The sequence below is a fragment of the Mandrillus leucophaeus genome, unplaced genomic scaffold (assembly GCF_000951045.1).
Source record: "Mandrillus leucophaeus isolate KB7577 unplaced genomic scaffold, Mleu.le_1.0 Scaffold14, whole genome shotgun sequence".
In the NCBI taxonomy this organism is placed as follows: domain Eukaryota; kingdom Metazoa; phylum Chordata; class Mammalia; order Primates; family Cercopithecidae; genus Mandrillus; species Mandrillus leucophaeus.
In genome coordinates, this window is record NW_012101365.1 from 2,775,850 (window position 1) to 2,795,435 (window position 19,586).

At 44.5% G+C, this 19,586-nt stretch overlaps 2 protein-coding genes across 2 annotated transcripts in view; one reads left to right on the top strand and one right to left on the bottom strand.

Annotated features, from left to right (window-relative positions):
- The window catches only part of CPT2 (carnitine palmitoyltransferase 2), a 24,586-nt gene extending 11,504 nt beyond the window's left edge, over nucleotides 1-13,082 (top strand). The window contains exons 3-5 of the mRNA XM_011973785.1: nucleotides 1,503-1,609; nucleotides 8,935-10,239; nucleotides 12,144-13,082. Of these exons, the coding sequence (XP_011829175.1) occupies nucleotides 1,503-1,609; nucleotides 8,935-10,239; nucleotides 12,144-12,475 (1,744 nt within the window). The 3' untranslated portion in view covers nucleotides 12,476-13,082. The remainder of the gene's footprint in view (nucleotides 1-1,502; nucleotides 1,610-8,934; nucleotides 10,240-12,143) is intronic.
- LOC105534947 (chromosome unknown open reading frame, human C1orf123) overlaps nucleotides 12,987-19,586 on the bottom strand; it is an 11,929-nt gene continuing 5,329 nt past the window's right edge. Inside the window, exons 2-8 of the mRNA XM_011973883.1 lie at nucleotides 19,242-19,325; nucleotides 17,849-17,905; nucleotides 17,403-17,484; nucleotides 17,161-17,192; nucleotides 15,681-15,758; nucleotides 14,886-14,951; nucleotides 12,987-13,622 (exon numbers count right to left, since the gene is read on the bottom strand). Coding sequence (XP_011829273.1) covers nucleotides 13,545-13,622; nucleotides 14,886-14,951; nucleotides 15,681-15,758; nucleotides 17,161-17,192; nucleotides 17,403-17,484; nucleotides 17,849-17,905; nucleotides 19,242-19,325 — 477 coding nt within the window. The 3' untranslated portion in view covers nucleotides 12,987-13,544. The remainder of the gene's footprint in view (nucleotides 13,623-14,885; nucleotides 14,952-15,680; nucleotides 15,759-17,160; nucleotides 17,193-17,402; nucleotides 17,485-17,848; nucleotides 17,906-19,241; nucleotides 19,326-19,586) is intronic.

Here is a 19,586-nt window from a genome sequence, read left to right on the forward strand (position 1 = left end):
ACCTTGGGTGAGCATAGTTGGGGTGGTTCAAGACAGGCTGGCAAGTAGTGGTGGACCAAGCTTCAGGGAATGTTTGTGACTTGACTGGGTCTCCAGAAACCCGGAACCTAGTTGTGCCTTTGCAAGTTCAGGAAATAGATTTTCATTCAGGAAGGACTGACCGAGCCCTGAGAGTTCCTCTAAACAGGCTCAAGAGAAGATAGTTTATAAGTCAGAATGCCAAATGTGTACTTCCCCTTAGCAGGTGTACCTGGGAGGCTTGCTGGTCCTAGTCATTTATAGAGAGCATGTACCCTTGGAAGGGAGGTCCACTGAGGAGACCATACAGCAGACCAGAAGTCTGCGTTGTAAGCATGTTTATTGAGTTGGATAGCATGCCTCCAAAATTTATGCCCTTTTTCACGAAATTTAGTATATGATCTTATTTGGAATTAGGATTGTGGCAGATGTAATTAGTTAAGATGAGGTCCTACTGGAGTAGTGTGGGTCCTTAATTAAATATGACTGGTGTCCTTGTAAGAAGAAGGCACAGAGACAGCCATATGAGGACACAGGCAGAGATTGGAGTGATGTGTCAACAAGCCACGGCATGCCAGGGATTGCTGGCAACACCAGAATCTAAGAGAAAGCCATGCAACAGATGCTTCCCCAGTCTTCAGAGAAGATATAGTCCTATTGACACCTGGATTTTGTCCATAAAGCTTCCAGAACTGTGAGAGAATAAATTTCTGTTGTTTTAAGCCACCCAGTTTGTGGTGTTTTGTTATAGCAGTCCTAGGAAGCAAATACAGCATAGAATTGGAAAATAATATCAAATTTTGTCAAAAAGTGGATTGCATTAAGCTCTTGTAGCCTAGTGTAGTACTCTTTTTTCATAATGGAAATTTTTCTGTACAGGTAACTGGCATTGTTGGAATCACAGAACTCTTCACTGGACAGTGATGGAGAAACAGATGAATTATCCATAATCTAGTCCTCTGTTTTCAAGTATTCCTTATTAGTCATTTAAAGTTTCTCTTGATATGGTAATAGCTACCAGTTATTGAGTATTATGTTTTAGGATATTCTGAATCCTTAGCTTTATAAATATTTTTAATCTTGTAAAGTGGTATTATCCGTTTTACACATCAAGAAACTGAGACTCAGATCAAGTAACTTATCCAAGATCACACAGTTTGAAAAGCGACAGAGCTGGGATTCAGACTTAACTTCTGTTGACTCCAGAGCTTGTGTCCTTTTCTCTGTGCCAAACTGCCTCCTAGGGTATGGATTATTTTGTGAGATGTTGATTGATTTTCCTAATCATTCATTTTAAGAAGGTAGTCTAGATTATCAATTTTAGATTGATTCCTGTTCTGGTTAGAGGTACTTTCTGATCTCATTCTGGGTTTTAGGGCTATGCTGTTGGGGACCCAAAATTCTATTCTGAGTTCCTTGCCATGAACTTAAAAATCACATATTCCCTACCATGGTTTGATTTTGTCTTTTCTTGAATGTTTTAGGAAAACAGAACAATTTTGCAAGAATTTTGAAAATGGGATTGGAAAAGAACTGCACGAGCAGCTGGTTGCTCAGGACAAACAGAATAAACATACAAGCTACATTTCGGGTAGGTAGGCTGGGCTGTGGGTATGATTTCTCCCAGAGCCCTCCATAATGAAAAGTAAGGCATATTCTCTCCTGTTTTGGTCTCAGATATTTTTGGTGAGACCAGCAAATGAAGTAACATCTCATCCTCCCTTCCTGAGGTAAATGTTAAGGCTGAGTGTGTTCCTCCTCTACTGAGATGTTCACTGCAACCCATGCTCAAGAATGGGCTTCTCTGTAGGTGGGATTGAGGCCAGCCTTCTCTGTAGGTGGGATTGAGACAGAACCTAATCAATGGTCCTGTCTGAAAAGGATGCAGGATTAAAGTCCTATGTCCTGTATCATTCTGGGTCCTTCACTGTCAGGCAGAACTGTCCTCTCCAGCCTCTTCTCTCACCACCCACCCTGACACACTTCCTGCTGAACTCCTCATTGATCTCTGAACCCTTAGTCTTTTATTCTTCTGTGCCTTTATCCATGCTGTTCCCTCTACCATTTTTTTGCCTGGCAAATTCTTCTTTTAAGATCCAGGGAGGATGGTTTTCTGTGAAACCTCAGTCCTTTTTCCACTCCATTCAGAGTTGGTTGCTTCCATCTCTGTTCCTACAGCACTTCTTTTAGTTTATACATTTACCAAGGTTATACATGCACATAGTTTAAAGAATCAGACAGTTCTATAAGGCTTGTTAGGAAAAAGAGCAACTTCCTTATCATTACCTTATTTCCCACTTCTCACTTTCAGCTCCTAAATCTTTTGTTATATACCTCATATCTCTAAATTAGATACTTAAATTAGTGCAGCTTGATTTTTTCGCTTTAGTCATTAGCTATTGACATCTCATTGTAGAAGATTAGAATTCAGCAGTATTTTACATCCCACCACATATGTGGGATGTGTATACACGTACTTCCTGTCCCCTCATTCACAGCATAGGGATTTGTAATTTTGGATAACTCAGTATCTAGTGTTTATACTATTATGATCATATAAACATTATTGTCAGCTGATTCGTATAGCATATTGGGATGGTTTTTCCTTTCCAGTACAAAGTTTTTGTTTTCTCTGAAGTTAATAATTATTCCATCCTTTCTTTTGTTTAGTTTCCTATGTGCTTACTAATTTACACCCAGACTCTTCACAAGCTATCTGAATCTCCTCTCAATACATGAAAGCAGATTGGACATTCTATCCATTTTGGTCTTCTTGACGAAACTTCTTCCAGAACTTGCGACATGCTGTAGTCTGGATTTGTGAACCTCTTGGCCTACTGTGAAGCTGCTCTCCTGTACTCTTTCACCATCAGCTGGGACATCTGTCATCACTTTCTCATGTTGGGACTCATGTTTCTTGTCTTTCATATTTTCTTATTTCTTGGCTTTTCTTTTTTTTTTTTTTTTTAAATCAAAGCACATATTCCCTTTACTATCTGGAAACAGAACATGGGAAGCAAAAATTTTAAAATGGCCCTTATACTTCATTGATAATTTGGCCAGGTTTGAAATCATTTTTCCACAGAATTTTGGAGCCTTTGCTCCATTGTCTTTTAGCATCCAGTGTTGCTGTTGGTAAATCTAACGCTATTCTGAGACTTAAATCTTTTGACTATTTCTTCTCTCTGCCTTTGGAAGCTTTTTAGAATTTTCTCTTTGTCCCCAGTGTTTTGAAATTTCAGGTAATGTGTTTTAGTGTGAGTCTATTCTTATCCATTTTGTTGGGCCACTCTGTGAGTCCTTTGAATCTGAAATCTCATCCTTCAGGTCTGGGATATTTTCTTGTTTTATTTCTTTGGATTTCTTCCTCTCCATTTTTTTTCTCTGTTTTTTTCTTTGTGGAACTGTTATCATTCAGGTGTAGAATTTCCGGGTCTCATCCTCTAATTTTCTTATCTTTTCTCTCACAGTTTTCATCTCTTACTCTTTTTGTTCCATTGTCTTGGGGGACTTTACTTAATTTTAATCTCTCAACCTGTCTGTTTTTAAAACTCCTGTTTTCCTATTTTTTACTTTCACAAGCTCTTTTTTCTTCTTATGGTGTTCTTTTTAAAAATAGTTTATCTCTGAGAATTTTTTTAAAGATCTCGTCTCTCTTCATAGTCTATTGCCTTCAAGTTGCTTTTCTCCTGTTTGCTTTGCCCTTTCTTCAGATGCTTCATAATCCTGTGTTGTCTTAGATATGAATGAGATATTAAAAAGCTCTTGGAAGCTATGTGGATGAGGGTGAGGCTTGTCAGTTACAGATTTGCTCTAATTATGATTGATATGGTTTGGCTCTATGTCCCCACCCAAATCTCATCTTTGAATTGTAATACCCATGTGTTGAGGGAGGGACCTGGAGGGAGGTGATTGGATCATGGGGGTGGTTTTCCCCATGTTGTTCTCATGATAGTGAGTGGTTTCTCACTAGCTCTGATAGTTAAAAAGTATTCGGCAGTTCCCCCACTTGTTCTCTTTCTCTCCTGCTGCCACATAAGATGTGCCTTGCTTCCCCTTCACCTTGTGCTGTGATTGTAAGTTTCCTGAGGCCTCCCCAGCCACAAGGAACTGTGAGTCAATTAGACCTCTTTTCTTTATAAATTACCCAGTCTCAGGTAGTTCTTTATAGCAGTGTGAAAATGGACTAATATAGAAAATTGGTACCAGGAGGGGTGCCTTGCTACAAAGATACCTGAAAATGTGGAAGCAACTTTGGAACTGGTTAATAGGCAGAGGCTGGAACAGTTTGGAGGGGTCAGAAGAATACAGGAAGATGTCAGACAGTTTGAAACTTCTTAGAGAGTTGTTGAATGGTTTTGACCAAAATGCTGATAGAGATATGGACAATGAAGTCCAGGCTGAGGTGGTCTCAGATGGAGATGAGGAACTTATGGGGAACTAGAGCAAAGGTCACTCCTTACTATGCTTTAGCAGAGAGACTGGTGGCATTTTGTCCCTGTCCTAGAGATCTGCAGAACTTTGAACTTGAGAGAGATGATTTAGGGTGTCAGAAGAAATTTCTAAGCAACAAAGCATTCAAGATGGCTTTTTCTGAAAGCATATGGTCATATGCATTCACAAAGAGATGATCTGAAATTGGAACTTACGTTTAAAAGGGAAGCAGAGCATAAAAGTTTGGAAAATTTGCAGCCTGACCATGCAGTAGAAAAGAAAAACCCATTTTCTGAGGAGAAATTCCAGCCACCAGCTGCAGAAATTTGCATAAGTAATGAGAAACCAAATGTTAATAGCCAAGACAATGGGGAAAATGTCTTGAGGGCATTTCAAAGATCTTTACAGTAGCCCCTCCCAGCATAGGCCCAGAGGCCTAAGAGGGAAAAATGGTTTCCTGAGCCCTGCTGCTCTTTGCAGCCTTGGGACATGGTGCCCTGTGTCCCAGGCACGCCAGCTCCAGCCATGGCTAAAAGGGGCTAAGGCACAGCTCTGGCCATTGCTTCAGAGGGTGCAAGCCCCAAGCACTGGAGGCTTTCTTGTGGTGTTGGGCATGCAGGTGTGCAGAAAACAAGAGTTGAGGTTTGAAAACCTCCTCCTAGATTTCAGAGGCTATATGGAAACACCTGGATGTCCAGGCAGAAGTCTGCTGCAGGGGTGAAGCCCTCATGGAGATCCTCTACTAGGGCAATGCAGATGAGAAATATGAGGTTAGAGCCCCCACACAGAGTTCCCAATGGGAAGCCTAGTGGAACTGTGAGAAGAGGGCCACTGCCCTTCAGACCCCAGAATGGTAGATCCACTGACAGTTTGCACCATGTGCCTGGAAAAGGCACAGGCATCCAACACCAGCCTGTAAAAGCAACCATGGGGGCTGTACTCTGCAGAGCCACAGGGGCAGGGCTGCCAAAGGCCTTGGGAGCCCACCCCTTGTATCAGCATGCCCTGGATGTGAGACATGGAGTCAAAGATCATTTTGGAGCTTTAAGATTTAATGGCTGCCCTGCTGGATTTCAGGCTTGCATGGGGCCTGTAGCCCCTCTGTTTGGGCCAATTTCTCCCTTTTAGAATGGGAGCATTTACCCAATGCCTGTAACCCCATTGTATCTTGAAAATAATTAACTTGTTTTTGATTTTACAGACTCATAGGCAGAAGGAACTTGCCTTGACTCAGATGAGACTTTGTACTTGTAATTTTGAGTTAATGCTGGAATGAGTTAAGACTCTAGGGGACTGTTGGGAAGACATGGTTGTGTTTTGAAATGTTAGAAGTACATGAGATTTGGGAGAGGCCAGGGCGGAATGATGTAGTTTGGCTCTGTGTCCCCAACCAAATCTGATCTTGAATTGTAATAATCCCCAAGTGTCAAGGGAGGGACTTAGTGGGAGGTGATTGGATCACGGGGCGGTTTCTCCCATGCGTTTCTTGTGATAGTGAGTTCTCATGAGATCTGATGGTTCAGAAGTGTTTGGCAGTTCCTACTCCTCACTTATTCTCTCTCCTGCTGCCATGTAAGATGTGGCTTGCTTCCCCTTCACCTTTCGCCAGGATTGTAAGTTTCCTAAGGCCTTCCCAGCCATGCGGAATTAAGTCAGTTAAACTTCTCTTCTTTATAAATTACCCAGTTTCAGGTAGTTCTTTATAGCAGTGTGAAAACAGACTAATACAGTGATCCAGCTAAACTGCTTCCCTGGGTTGCCCCTAATGGTAGTGTCATTGGGTTAGATTCCCTAGGGAGGCTTTTCTAGTAAACTGCCAAAAGGTTGCTAGTGTTGTAGAAGGTAGGGTAAGTAAGGGAAGAAGATTTGAGATCCTAACTGTGATTCAGTTCTCCCAGTTTTATTTTATTTATTTTATTAGACAGAGTCTCATTCTGTCACCCAAGCTGGAGTGCAGTGGTGTGATCTTGGCTCACTGCAACCTCTGCCTCCTGGGTTCAAGTGATTCTCCTGCCTCAGCCTTCCGAGTAGCTGGGACTACAGGCATATGCCACTATGCCTGGCTAATTTTTTGTATTTTTAGCGTAGACAGTGTTTCACCATGTTAACCAGGATAGTCTTGATCTCCTGACTTCATGATACACCCACCTTGCCCTCCCAAAAGTGCTGGGATTACCAGCGTGAGCCACCACACCCAGCCCCCAGTTTTATTTTTTCCAGAGAGTAAAACTTAAGTCTTCTACCAGAGTGCGGAGGGAATCTCAGGTTGTGGTAGTGGTGATATAATTAAACAGTCCTTCAACCAGATGTATCTAGGTTACCAACTACTGAGCCCTCTGGGGGTTCTGCTGTGCAAATCATATGATTTCTTGGCTTTTTCTCCTGCCAATTTAGGATTGGCTTTCTCCAGTCTGCTTTAGTCATTACCAGTTGCATAAGTGCTTTCCAGCTTCTAGTATTTGTTTTCTCATCTCCCATTCTTTTGGCCTGACTGGTTTATGTCTCTTTGAAATTCTTTTGCTAAGTAGGGGTCAGAGGCATGAATTTATGTCTTCTCACATCAAATATATCTTATCCACCAGTACTTTTCTCTCATCATTTTAGTATTATCTCCCATCATTTAGCATTGCATTATGTTTTAATTACTTGCCTCCTTCACCAGAGTTTTTCAGAATCAAAGACCATGTCCTATTCCTCTCTAAATCCCCTGGACCAAGGCCTGGCACAGCACTGATTCTCAAGGGATGGAATGAGTGGATGGACCAACAAATGAATAATAGACAAATCTGCATCTATTAATCCTTTTCCCAGTGCTATACATATAAATGTTATTTGCCCGAATGAAAGATGGTCCTTATTTATAGAGTTTATTCATGCTTACTAATCCAAGCAGGAACTTTCCCTGACATATTTTCTGATAAAATATTGCTTTTGGAATTTTTACAGGTAAAACATCTACAAGAACTCAGAGGGCTAGTTTGAGTGATCCATGCACTGATAGTTCTAATAGCCTTTTGAGTACTTTCTAAACAGGGAGTGCACAAATGTACACTGTACACAGGAGGACAATGAAGATGTTCCCCCCTCGTCAGGGGGGGCAGTCAAGTATGATTGTTGCCCCTGAAAGGAGATGAAGCAAGAGAAACCTAAAGAGATGGGGTGGGAATTAACTATTCTGTTCCAACATGAATACAAGTGGAGTGTTACCATATTTTATTCCTTTAAACCAAGAAAGGAAACCAAAGAGGAAGAAAAAGCAAATAATAAACATTAGGAAAATGCAAACCAAATCTGCAGTGCTATACTACTTTACACCTACCAGAATATCTCCACGCAACAAGACATATGATAACAAGTGCTGCTGAGGATGTGGAAAAATTGGAACCCTCATAGACAGCTGGTGGGAATGGTGCAGCCACTTTGGAAAACATCTTGGCAGTTCCTCAAAGGTTAAACAGAGACTTACCATGTGATAGCAATTCCACTCCTGGCTATGTCCATATAAAAACATGTATAAGAATGTTCATAACAACATAATTCTTAATAGCTAGGCACAGTGGCTCACACCTATAATTCTAGCACTTTAAGAGGCTGAGGTGAGAGGATTGCTTGAGGCCAGGAGCTTGAAACCAGCCTAAGCAACATAGTAAGACCCCATCTCTACAAAAAATAAAAAAAATTAGCCAGGCTGGTGGTGTGCATCTGTAGTCCTGGCTACTTGGGAGGGTGAAGTGGGAGGATCACTTGAGCCCAGGGTTCAAGGCTGCAGTGAGCCATGATCACACCACTGCAATCCAGCCTGGACAACAGAAATCCTGTGTGTCTTAAAAGAAAAAAAGGCAATATAATTCATAATAGAGTGGAAACAGTTCAAATGTCCATTAACTGATGAGTGGATAAACAAAATATAGTATATCCATATAATGGAATATTATTCAGCCATAAGAAGAAATGAAGAACTTACATGCTACAACATGGATGAATCTTAAAAACATTATTAGGAGGCCAAGGCAGCTGAATCACCTGAGGTCAGGAGATTGAGACCAGCCTGCCCAACATGGTGAAACCCCATCTCTACTAAAAATCCAAAAATTAGCTGGGCATGGTGGAGGGTGCTTGTAATCCCAGCTACTCGGGAGACTGAGGCAGGAGAATCACTTCAATCCGGGAGGCGGAGGTTGCAGTGAGCCAATATTGCGGCACTGTACTCCAGCCTGGGTGACAGGAGCAAGACTCCGTCCCAAAAAAACAAAACAAAAACATTATTATTAAAGTGATAGAAGCTAGATGCAAAACACCATATATTGTATGACCCCATTTATATGTCTTGAATTATTGCAGAGCAAAAACATTCAGGGAATTCTCCCCGCTGGAGGTTGATGCCATTTCCTTTGCCTATGCTTGAATTTTTTTTCTTCTTCAAATTTTATTTTTAGGAACAGCATTAACATTTTATGTTATTTTTTTCTTTTTATTTTTTAGGACCCTGGTTTGATATGTACCTATCTGCTCGAGACTCCGTTGTTCTGAACTTTAATCCATTTATGGCTTTCAATCCTGACCCAAAATCTGAGTATAACGACCAGCTCACCCGGGCAACCAACATGACTGTTTCTGCCATCCGGTTTCTGAAGACACTCCGGGATGGCCTTCTGGAGCCAGAAGTGTTCCATTTGAACCCTGCAAAAAGTGACACTGACACCTTCAAGAGACTCATACGCTTTGTGCCTTCCTCTCTGTCCTGGTATGGGGCCTACCTAGTCAATGCATATCCCCTGGATATGTCCCAGTATTTTCGGCTTTTCAACTCAACTCGTTTACCCAAACCCAGTCGGGATGAACTCTTCACTGATGACAAGGCCAGACACCTCCTGGTCCTAAGGAAAGGAAACTTTTATATCTTTGATGTCCTGGATCAAGATGGGAACATTGTGAGCCCCTCAGAAATCCAGGCGCATCTGAAGTACATTCTCTCAGACAGCAGCCCCGCCCCCGAGTTTCCTCTGGCATACCTGACCAGTGAGAACCGAGACATCTGGGCAGAGCTCAGGCAGAAGCTGATGAGTAGTGGCAATGAGGAGAGCCTGAGGAAAGTGGACTCGGCTGTGTTCTGCCTCTGCCTAGATGACTTCCCCATTAAGGACCTTGTCCACTTGTCCCACAACATGCTGCATGGGGATGGCACAAACCGCTGGTTTGATAAATCCTTTAACCTCATTATCGCCAAGGATGGCTCTGCTGCCGTCCACTTTGAGCACTCTTGGGGTGATGGTGTGGCAGTGCTCAGATTTTTTAATGAAGTATTTAAAGACAGCACTCAGATCCCTGCCATCACTCCACAGAGCCAGCCAGCCACTGCTGACTCTACTGTCACTGTGCAGAAACTCAACTTCAAGCTGACTGATGCCTTAAAGACTGGCATCACGGCTGCTAAGGAGAAGTTTGATGCCACCATGAAAACCCTCACTATCGACTGCCTCCAGTTTCAGAGGGGAGGCAAAGAATTCCTGAAGAAGCAGAAGCTGAGTCCTGATGCAGTTGCCCAGTTGGCCTTCCAGATGGCCTTCCTGCGGCAGTACGGGCAGACAGTGGCCACCTATGAGTCCTGTAGCACTGCCGCATTCAAGCACGGCCGCACTGAGACCATCCGTCCGGCCTCCATCTATACAAAGAGGTGCTCTGAGGCCTTTGTCAGGGAGCCCTCCAGGCACAGTGCTGGCGAGCTTCAACAGATGATGGTTGAATGTTCCAAGTACCATGGCCAGCTGACCAAAGAAGCAGCAATGGGTGAGGCAGGGGTGGGGAGCATGCCCTTGGGTCTTGTCCTCAGTGCTTGAGTAAGCAAGCCTAAGTCATATTCTACTCCAAATCTGATTTCTACCCCTTCACTAAGTTTAATCCATCGCCAACTCCCCAAATAAATTTTCTTTTCTACCCTAGCAGTCTGAACAGCCACACTAGCCACTAGGGATCAGAATATTCTTGCCTCCTAAGCAGGCGTGGGGGAATGCATGTGACTTTGTGCTCATTTAAGGTCACTCTGAGCTGTGACGTGTCATTCTTTTTTTTTTGGAGACAGTTTCCCTCCTTCATCCAGGCTGGAGTGCAATGGCATGATCTTGGCTCACTGCAACCTCTGCCCCCAGGTTCAAGCGATTCTCCTGCCTCTGCCTCCCGAGTAGCTGGGATAATAGGCACCCACCACGCCTGGCTAATTTTTGTATTTTTGGTAGAGACGGGGTTTTGCCATTTTGGCCAGGCTGGTCTTTAACTCCTGACCTCAGGTGATCCCCCCGCCTTGGCTTCCCAAAGTGCTAGGATTACAGACATGAGCCACCGCGCCTGGCCCTTTTTGGAGACACAGTCTCATTCTGTCACCCAGGCTGGGGTGCGGTGGTGCAATCATGGCTTACTGCAGCGTCAACTTCCTTGGCTCAAACAATCTTCCTGCCTCAGTCTCCCAAGTAGCTGGGACTACAGGCATGCACCACCATGCCTGGCTAATAATTTTTTTTTGATGGGATTTGTTGCCCAGGCTGGAATACAATGGCACAATCTCGGCTCACTGCAACCTCTGCCTCCTGGGTTCAGGTAATTCTCCTGCCTCAGCCTCCTGAGTAGCTGGGACTACAGGCTCACAGCACCATGCCCAGCTAATTTTTATATTTTCAGTAGAGATGGGGTTTCACTGTGTTGGCCAGGCTGGTCTTAAACTCCTGACCTCGTGATCCACCTGCCTCGCCCTCCCAAAGTGCTGGGATTACAGGTGTGAGCCACCACGCCGGGCCTAATTTTTAAAATTTTTTGTAGAGATGAGGTCCCACTGCATTGCCCAGGCTGGTCTCAAACTCCTGGGCTCAAGCAATCCTCCTGCCTCGGCCTCCCAAAGCACTAGGATTATAGGCGTGCACCGCTGCACCCAGTCTCCTTTTTCTGTTACTCATTGGTTATCAGACTGACTTTTGAAAATGTAGGATTTCTAAACTTGTGGCCCCACGAACTTCACCTCAGTTGTAGTGTGTCTGCTCTCTGTAAACAGGTCATCTCAGAAACTCTTCCCAGTTGTCATCTGTCATTACCTTTCTTTGATAAAATTCAAGACCTGGAAAGGACCTGGAGGGTCACAGTTGTCCTTTCATGTTGCTATGAAGTGCTGGAAGTGAAGGGGACCTCCCAGACATTCTAGTCTTCTCTTCCTCCATTTTATAAGGAGAAGACCAAGCCACTGGCCCGGTTACACAGCAAATTAGTAAGACTGAGATTAGAACCCTGGTCAAACAGACTTTCCATTTTGTTCCACTGACTCAATCTTCTCTTTTACACTTGAATCAGACTTACAGTTTTATCGTAGTTTTTGAGTCCATAGCTCTCTTCGTGTACTGTCTTGACTCTGACTAAACTGATTTCAAATCTTTAAAATTGTGCTTTCCTTTTAGGTTCATTTTTAGCTCAGCTGTTGACAGCTATTTTTAAATATAACATGACATAATACATTTTCTAAATAATTTGAAATATTCTAGCTTGAGCTGTTCTGAAGGTTAGTCAGCTGGTGGTGGGCATAGAGGTAGACAGAGTCTTCCCCCATTCTCAAGGATGCTGTGATGGGTATTCCTACCATGTGGTAAGTGGGGAGGTTTTCCTGAGGTCCTTTTCTGTCCTTGGACTCTGGTTTTCCATTTTGTTTCTCACAGGTCAGGGCTTTGACCGACATTTGTTTGCTCTGCGGCACCTGGCAGCAGCCAAAGGGATCATCTTGCCTGAGCTCTACCTGGACCCTGCATACGGGCAGATAAACCACAATGTCCTGTCCACGAGCACGCTGAGCAGCCCAGCAGTGAACCTTGGGGGCTTTGCCCCCGTGGTCTCTGATGGCTTTGGTGTTGGATATGCTGTTCATGGCAACTGGATAGGCTGCAATGTCTCTTCCTACCCAGGCCGCAATGCCCGGGAGTTTCTCCAATGTGTGGAGAAGGCCTTAGAAGACATGTTTGATGCCTTAGAAGGCAAATCCATCAAAAGTTAACTTCTTGGCAGATGAAAAGCTACCATCACTTCCTCATCATGAAAACTGGGAGGCTGGGCATGGTGGCGTATGCCTGTAATCCCAGCACTTTGGGAGGCTGAGGTGGGTGGATCACTTGAGGTCAGGAGTTTGAGACCAACCTGGTCAACACGGTGAAACCTCATCTCTACTAAAAATACAAAAACTAGCTGGGCGTTGTGGCATGTGCCTATAATCCCAGCTACTTGGGAGGCTGAAGCAGAATTGCTTGAACCCAGGAAGTGGAGGTTGCAGTGAGCTGAGATTGCACCACTGCACTCCGGCCTGGGCAACAGAGCGAGACTCTGTCTCAAAAAAACAAAAAAGAAAAAAAAATTGGGGCCTGTGTAGCCAGTGGGTGCTATTCTGTGAAACTAATCATAAGCTGCCTAGGCAGCCAGCTACAGGTTTGAGCTTTAAAATCATGGTTTTAAAGCTAAACATGTAATTTCCACGTGGGACTAGATCACAACTAAAGATAACACGAGATTTCAGTTTTAAGGGCATTTAATCAGGAGGAAAGGTTTGGAAAACTAACTCCGGTGTATTTATTGTTTAAGCCAGAAATAAAGTTTAATTTTTGCTTGAAGATGGTTCTTAATTTTTTTTTAACCTAATTCCTAATCCTCACAAAGATCTTTCCAACAGCAAGTTCAGTAAGTTCAGGTAATAGTACGTCACCATTGGCTTCTGGCTCATTGAGTGATGGTGGGATCGCAGTTTCCTCTCTGTAAACTTGCCCTTGACTGGGGAGATACCATCTCCTTAAAAATACTCTTCATATTCCTAAGGAGTGAACTGCTGCTGCACGAATTCTTATTTGCGGAGGGAGTAGCTGCTTCCTTACTTCACCTTCATGCACCAGTGCAGCATGAACAGGGGCTTTATTGATGGGGCTTGGGGAACTGTAATAAAGTCCAGCATGCAGACTGTGAAGGTTTGGTATAGCCGCCAGGAGACAAGGGGCAAAGGAACCAGCCTCTGTGGGCTCTGCTGCTTGGAGTACATTGTCCTTTCTCAGTTTGTAAGGGCAACTGTGCAGGAAGAGGGATCAGCACTTCACAAACTGGTGGGTGACCTCGTAGATTCCCACAGACTCCTGGGCCTTTTCATCATAGTCAGTCCAGTCCTGGGAAACAAAATGGCAATGTGAGCCTCACAAGGCAGAATGCAGCAGTGTGGAGAGCAGAGAACTGGGACTTAAAAGGCCCAGCTCAGGCTCTGACGCAAATAATCATGAACATGTATGACCCTCAACAGAGCCAGATAACTCAGGCCTGAATTCTAGCTCTTTCAGTTGTGTGACTGGGCAAATCACTTAACTTCTCTGAGCCTCTTCTCCGAGTCCTGTCTTCTATTTAAAAAAAAAACAAAAAAAGGACAACAATGGAGTTCATATTGAATGTTGAAAGAATCAAATGAAGTAACACATTTAAAAGAACTCAGCAGCCGGACGTGGTGGCTCATGCCTGTAATCCCACACTTTGGGAGGCCAAGGCAGGTGGATCATTTGAGGTCAGGGGTCCGAGACCATCCTGGCCAACAAGGTGAAACCCCATCTCTACTAAAAATACAAAAAATAGCCAGGAATGGTGGTAGGCACCTGTAATCCCAGCTACTTGGGAGGCTGATGCAGGAGGACCACTTGAGCCCAGGAGGCAGAAGTTGCAGTGAGCTGACACTGTGTCACTGCACTCCAGCCTGGGCAACAGAGTGAGACTGTCTCAAAAAATAAAATAAAATAAAATAAAACAAAATAAAATAAGAGCACTCAGCATAGTGAGTGCCTGGCACATATAAGAGCTCAGTAAATGCTAGCTGCTGTTACTAGGTGCTATGCAAATGAAATGAAGTTTTTGTCCTTCAAGGCGTGAGCACAAGGCTTTTTTATCTGCAGGGTAGTAATACGTCCAGTAATACAGACTCTTTCTTGTTCTTCATGGTAGTTAGGTGCAATAAAGCCGCCACAAACACTGAATTAGGGAATACTGAATGAATACTCCCTGGAGAAATACAGGGTTAGGTTCCTATGAGCCTCTGGTCATATTTTCATCAACCAATCAATAATCTAACTTTATGTGTTTCTGTTTAAAGATACCTTACTTAATATATATTGTTGATTCATGAACTCACAGCCAGCAGCACTATAGCTCATGCCTGAATAAAGCTTATCTAACACGTATTCTCTCTGTAAGGGGCATCATAGCTTTTCCATATGTAGGAACATTAGAAAGCACTTATAGCACTATACTTGTGGCCATTTCAACAGCAAAATCACTAACAAAAAGCACAAAAATACAAAGTTGGCTTTCCACTGATGAGCCTTGTCCATCAAAAAAATATTTCCCACCAGGTGCCCTATAATACCTCCCAGAGCCCCCAAGTCTCATACCTTCTCCTGCAAATCAATGTCACTGAAGACTGTCCCTGACTCCACACCTTCAGCAGCAAACCCAGCCTGCAGGGGACAAGAAGGTACCAGTCAGTTTTGGCAAAAGGAGGCATTGGGCTATAAGTGAGGGCTGGCCAGGTTGCTGGCTCTTCTCACAGTTTTGGGATGGAGGACAGAGATGCAGTACAAGCACCTGTCTTGGAATAACTGCTGATCTTCCAGGACCCGGCAGCTGCCTCAGAACTAGAGTGATGGTTTCTCTGAATTACAGTCCTGGACCAGAAGGCAGCAGGTGCAGCATAATCCCTTCCACTACCCCAGGTTTGCTGAAGGCCCCTGGGCATGTCATTTCCCAGGTTGGACCTTAGTTATTTATAAAATGGGCATGAAGTATTTGCTCTTCTGCCTACTTCACAGATTTGTTGTGAGGTGAAACATGCACAAATAAAGGGGGATAAGCACCAGCTCAAGTCAGATAGACCTGGGTTGAAACTATAGCTCCATTGCTTACTGTGTGACCCTGAGCAAGCTGCAACATCTCTTCAGTTCCTTACTCATCTGAAGAACAGGATGAATAAATTCATAGGGTTACCATGAGGATCAAATGTGGTAACATGTGAAAATGACAGCATGTGTGCCCAAGCATACAGCAGCCACTTAATAATGGACAATTATTACTACCACTAGAAAGGAGAAATGTCTAGTCCATGGTCTCTGTAGGTAGCAAAGTTCTGGCTGTCACTTCACGCATCCCCTCCCCAAAGACAGAGATTCCACAGAAAGATACACACACACCTGGGGCTGGAAATCAACTGGTTCAAGGCCCCTGCACTCAAACTCCACTATTGTCTTGAAGTTCTCATTGTCTTCAGCCTAGAAAGGAAGTGTGTTGAAGAGGTAGGCCCAAAAGAGCTCTCAAGATGACCTCATGGCTCCTCTCCTTCCCACCAAATGGGCACTTACTGCCCCTGGAGGCCTACCATGAGACCCAGGAACAACTCATCCCCTTCTTAGAAGAAGCCTGCCTTGGGCACCTGCTCCCTATGAGGCTTTCTATAGACAGTAGACATGGAGGCTGCAGAAGAGTGTGGATGCTGGGGTCAGCCTGCCTGGATGTAAGGTAAGCTCTGTCTCTCTTCCCCTCTGGGCCCAAGATTCCTAAATTGTCAAATACAGCCGAGGAAACTTCTACAATTTTATTGTGAGATTTTGAAATGCATATAAAGTGCCCAGCACAGTGCTCAATAATAGTAAATAAAATTATCAACACCAAAAATATGAACAAGAATGTTAAGCTCCAAAGTCTCTAGATCATCCAAACAGACCCAGTACACTTAGCCACAGCCTTTTGCTCACTATCTGCCATTAAGTAAGGGAGAGGGCTGACTTACAGCGGTTGAAATGGTTATGTATGTGGAGGGGACACCTCTTACGGGGTAGATGGCCAGGAAATTCATGCCTACCTGACCTATGGGCTTAGGGGCCACAAGTGCCATGACCACACATTCAGCCTCATCCTGTCATTCACTGTAAAAATAATTTCCTGCACACTGACTGGATTTTGACCAGGAGGAAAACAGAGCAGAAGCTCTGGGATCTGGAATAGTGAAGAGCCTCGGACTCTGGTACTGGTAAGGCATTTCTCTGTTAGCGCCCTAGTTCGATTCTTATTTGTCTGTATTTTCCACTAGACTATTATGTACTTGAGGGCAAGTCCTCATTTCATTTCTCTTTAACTTCAGGACAAAGCCAAGAATTTGGCACAACTCAAGACACTTTAAATAAATACCAAATAAGGAATAGGTGAATACAAATAACTGGCTTTCCTTAAACAAACAGACCCAAAGCACACACTCCCTCCCTCACCTTTGGGCTAACTTGCTCCATAGTAACATATAACTATCTAACAACACTGATACTATAAAGGATGGGATGCACCAAAGGACTACCCCACCTATGGTTTCAGAGAAAGCTTGCTAGTCCCCTAAAATGAAGACAAGGCAAGTGCTCTCAGTGATGCAAACTGAACAGCTAGATTGTGTCAGAGGTCCCCTGAGATCCCACAGCCCAGCCCTTGTAAGAAGACACTGCAAGAGGCAATATACCAAGCACTCAGTGTACAGTGAATAAATGACTGAGGGAAAGAAGAACTAAGTTCATGAGTGAATATCCTATGGCAGGTCACTCTGATGCAGGCATGACTCTAGAACCCAGACCTACTAACTCCAGTTAGGATTTAACCCCACCATCCCTGCCACCACAGCAACAAACTTACATTGTAAGGCTTGATGGTGCTGCTTAATATCTCTGAAATAGAAAAGAGAACACAAAGTTGACTTGAGTCCATGCCCTGGCCCCAGCCAGGTGCCCAGATGTGGCCCTGAAAAAGATCGTGCTGCACAGGTGTCGGCATCTTAGGCTTGACTCCACCCTCAGGTAACATGAGTCTACTTTCAGCCTGGTGCCAGGAACCTGTGGGCCACCCTGGCAGAACTCAGTATGCACAGCCTGACCTACCGATGGAATTTTCTCTTGCACACAGCTTGCACTTCTGGACCATGGAAGCACTGCCACGGCCCCCCTTCAGTGCCACACTGTCCTGGCAAAAAGCAAACAGAACTTTCAGTCACATATGAATTAGATGTACGGTCCTGAGGAGATTGAGCCCACCATTTATTGTCCACTGAAAGAGACCAAGACCCAGAAAGGGTAACTTACTAGGACAAGACTCCTGGGAAGGCTTCCTGAGGAAAATAAAAAAAGAGCTTCTCCTTGATTTTGAACTCTGCCTCATATCTCAAAGATGTCTGTTGAACCCAGTGCTGATCACACTGACACCTGCCCTCCCAAACCACAAAAAGCAGGGAGCAAAGAACTGGAGAGATGAAGGCCAGTTTCCCCAAATCCCTGCCCAGAAGTGTATGTGTGTTTGTGAGTGTTTATGATGGGGGGGGAACAGTTACCATCAGCCGGATGTACTGCCACTTGTCCGAAATCTCACCACAGTTGCCACATTTCATCTTTGGGGGAAAAAGAATGTTAGTAAAGCAGCTGGCTCAGCTGGGCAGACACCAAGGAAGGGGTAAGAACAGTGGGAGGTGGGCAGGCTCATGGCCTACCTTCTCGTTGGCAATCTCACTTCATCCCTAACACCAGCCCCAGCAAGGACAAAACTAGACCTATCTCTGGGCAAAGGGTAGATAGGTAAGGCTGTTTAATATGCCGGCATGCCCACCCTCCTCTATGAAGTGCTCAGTGTGGCCAGGGATTCAAGGCATCTGTGGTGCAGAAATGGCTTCAATGGGGGTGGGGGGAAATAGGGAGAGATTTGTTAAAAGATACAAAATTACACCTACATGGGAAGAATAAGTTCTAGTGTTCTATAGCACTGTAGGGTGACTATAGCTAACAATAACAGTTTCAAATAGCTAGGATATTAAATGCTCCCAACACAAAGAAACGATACATGTTTGAGATGAATATGCTAACTACCTTGATCTGATCACTATATATTACATATATCGCAGCATCACCATATACCCCATAAATATGTACAATTCTTATGTGTCAATTAAGAAAAAAAAAAAAAGAGAAATGGCCTCAGCAGGCCTCCCACCCACTCTGCTTGGTTGGCTTTATGGTCCCACAGGCCCTGTATGTCACTGGTGTATTTATCACTCTGTTGTGACTCTATTTTTCCGTCTGCTTCACTCGATTCGGCTTCTTGAAGCCAAAGAACAGATTCTCCCAAGTAAGCCCTCGTATTCAGGCTTCAAAATCCTGGGAAATAAAAGTAGTCCGGAGGCAGCTTCCTGAAGAACAGGGCTTTTGAGAGGTAGAGAAGGATGCTGGGATTTTGACCAGGAGGAAAACAGAGCAGAAGCTCTGGGATCTGGAACAGTGAAGAGCCTCGGACGGCTGGAGAAGGGGAGGCCTCTGTAGACCATGCCGCTAGGGTACCAGCTTTACCAGTGTGGGAGGGAAAAGGAAGGGTGGACTACGCACAAAATTAAACTATTTCACAATAAAGAAAACCAAATCAATAAACGAAAGGCGAACTATTCACCTTATTAAATAATCACAACGTCCCTTCAAGCAGCATTTCGCTTAGTGTCCGTTTACAGACCACGAAACATTTAACACAGGGAAAAACTACAAAATGAAGCTTTCCAAGACTGCCAATTAGAGATAAACCAATACACTTTAATAAAAAGTAAACGTAAAATTCTAACTAGGAAAACCCCGAACACTTAATGTGCCTGGTTAAATATTTTCTCATACTGCCGGAGACAAGGCTCCGGTTCAGCACTGAGATCAGGACGGGCCGCCACTCCCCGGGCCCCGCCCCGGCCGCACCTTCAGGTACCACCGGAAGTCCTCGCCCACGGGCCGGAGGTTGGTGATGTTCTCCAGCGTGGCTTTGAGTTGCAGCGCGATTTTCTGAGGGGGAGGGCCAGAGTAACTGCGTCAGCCGTGCCTGCGCAGCTCCACGCCGGCCCGACCCTCCCGCATTCCCAGCCATGGGTGCCACAGGGAGACATTCCTTCTGCTTCCTGCTCCTTCAGCGCGAACCCACTCGCTTCATCTCCTCCTGGCGCGAGCTCTTGCCTCCCAGACCCTCGCCACCTCCCCTCTGTGTCCCCCACTGTTTCAGACCCTCGCCACCTCCCCTCTGTGTCCCCGCGGCGGGCGGCTCCCCTC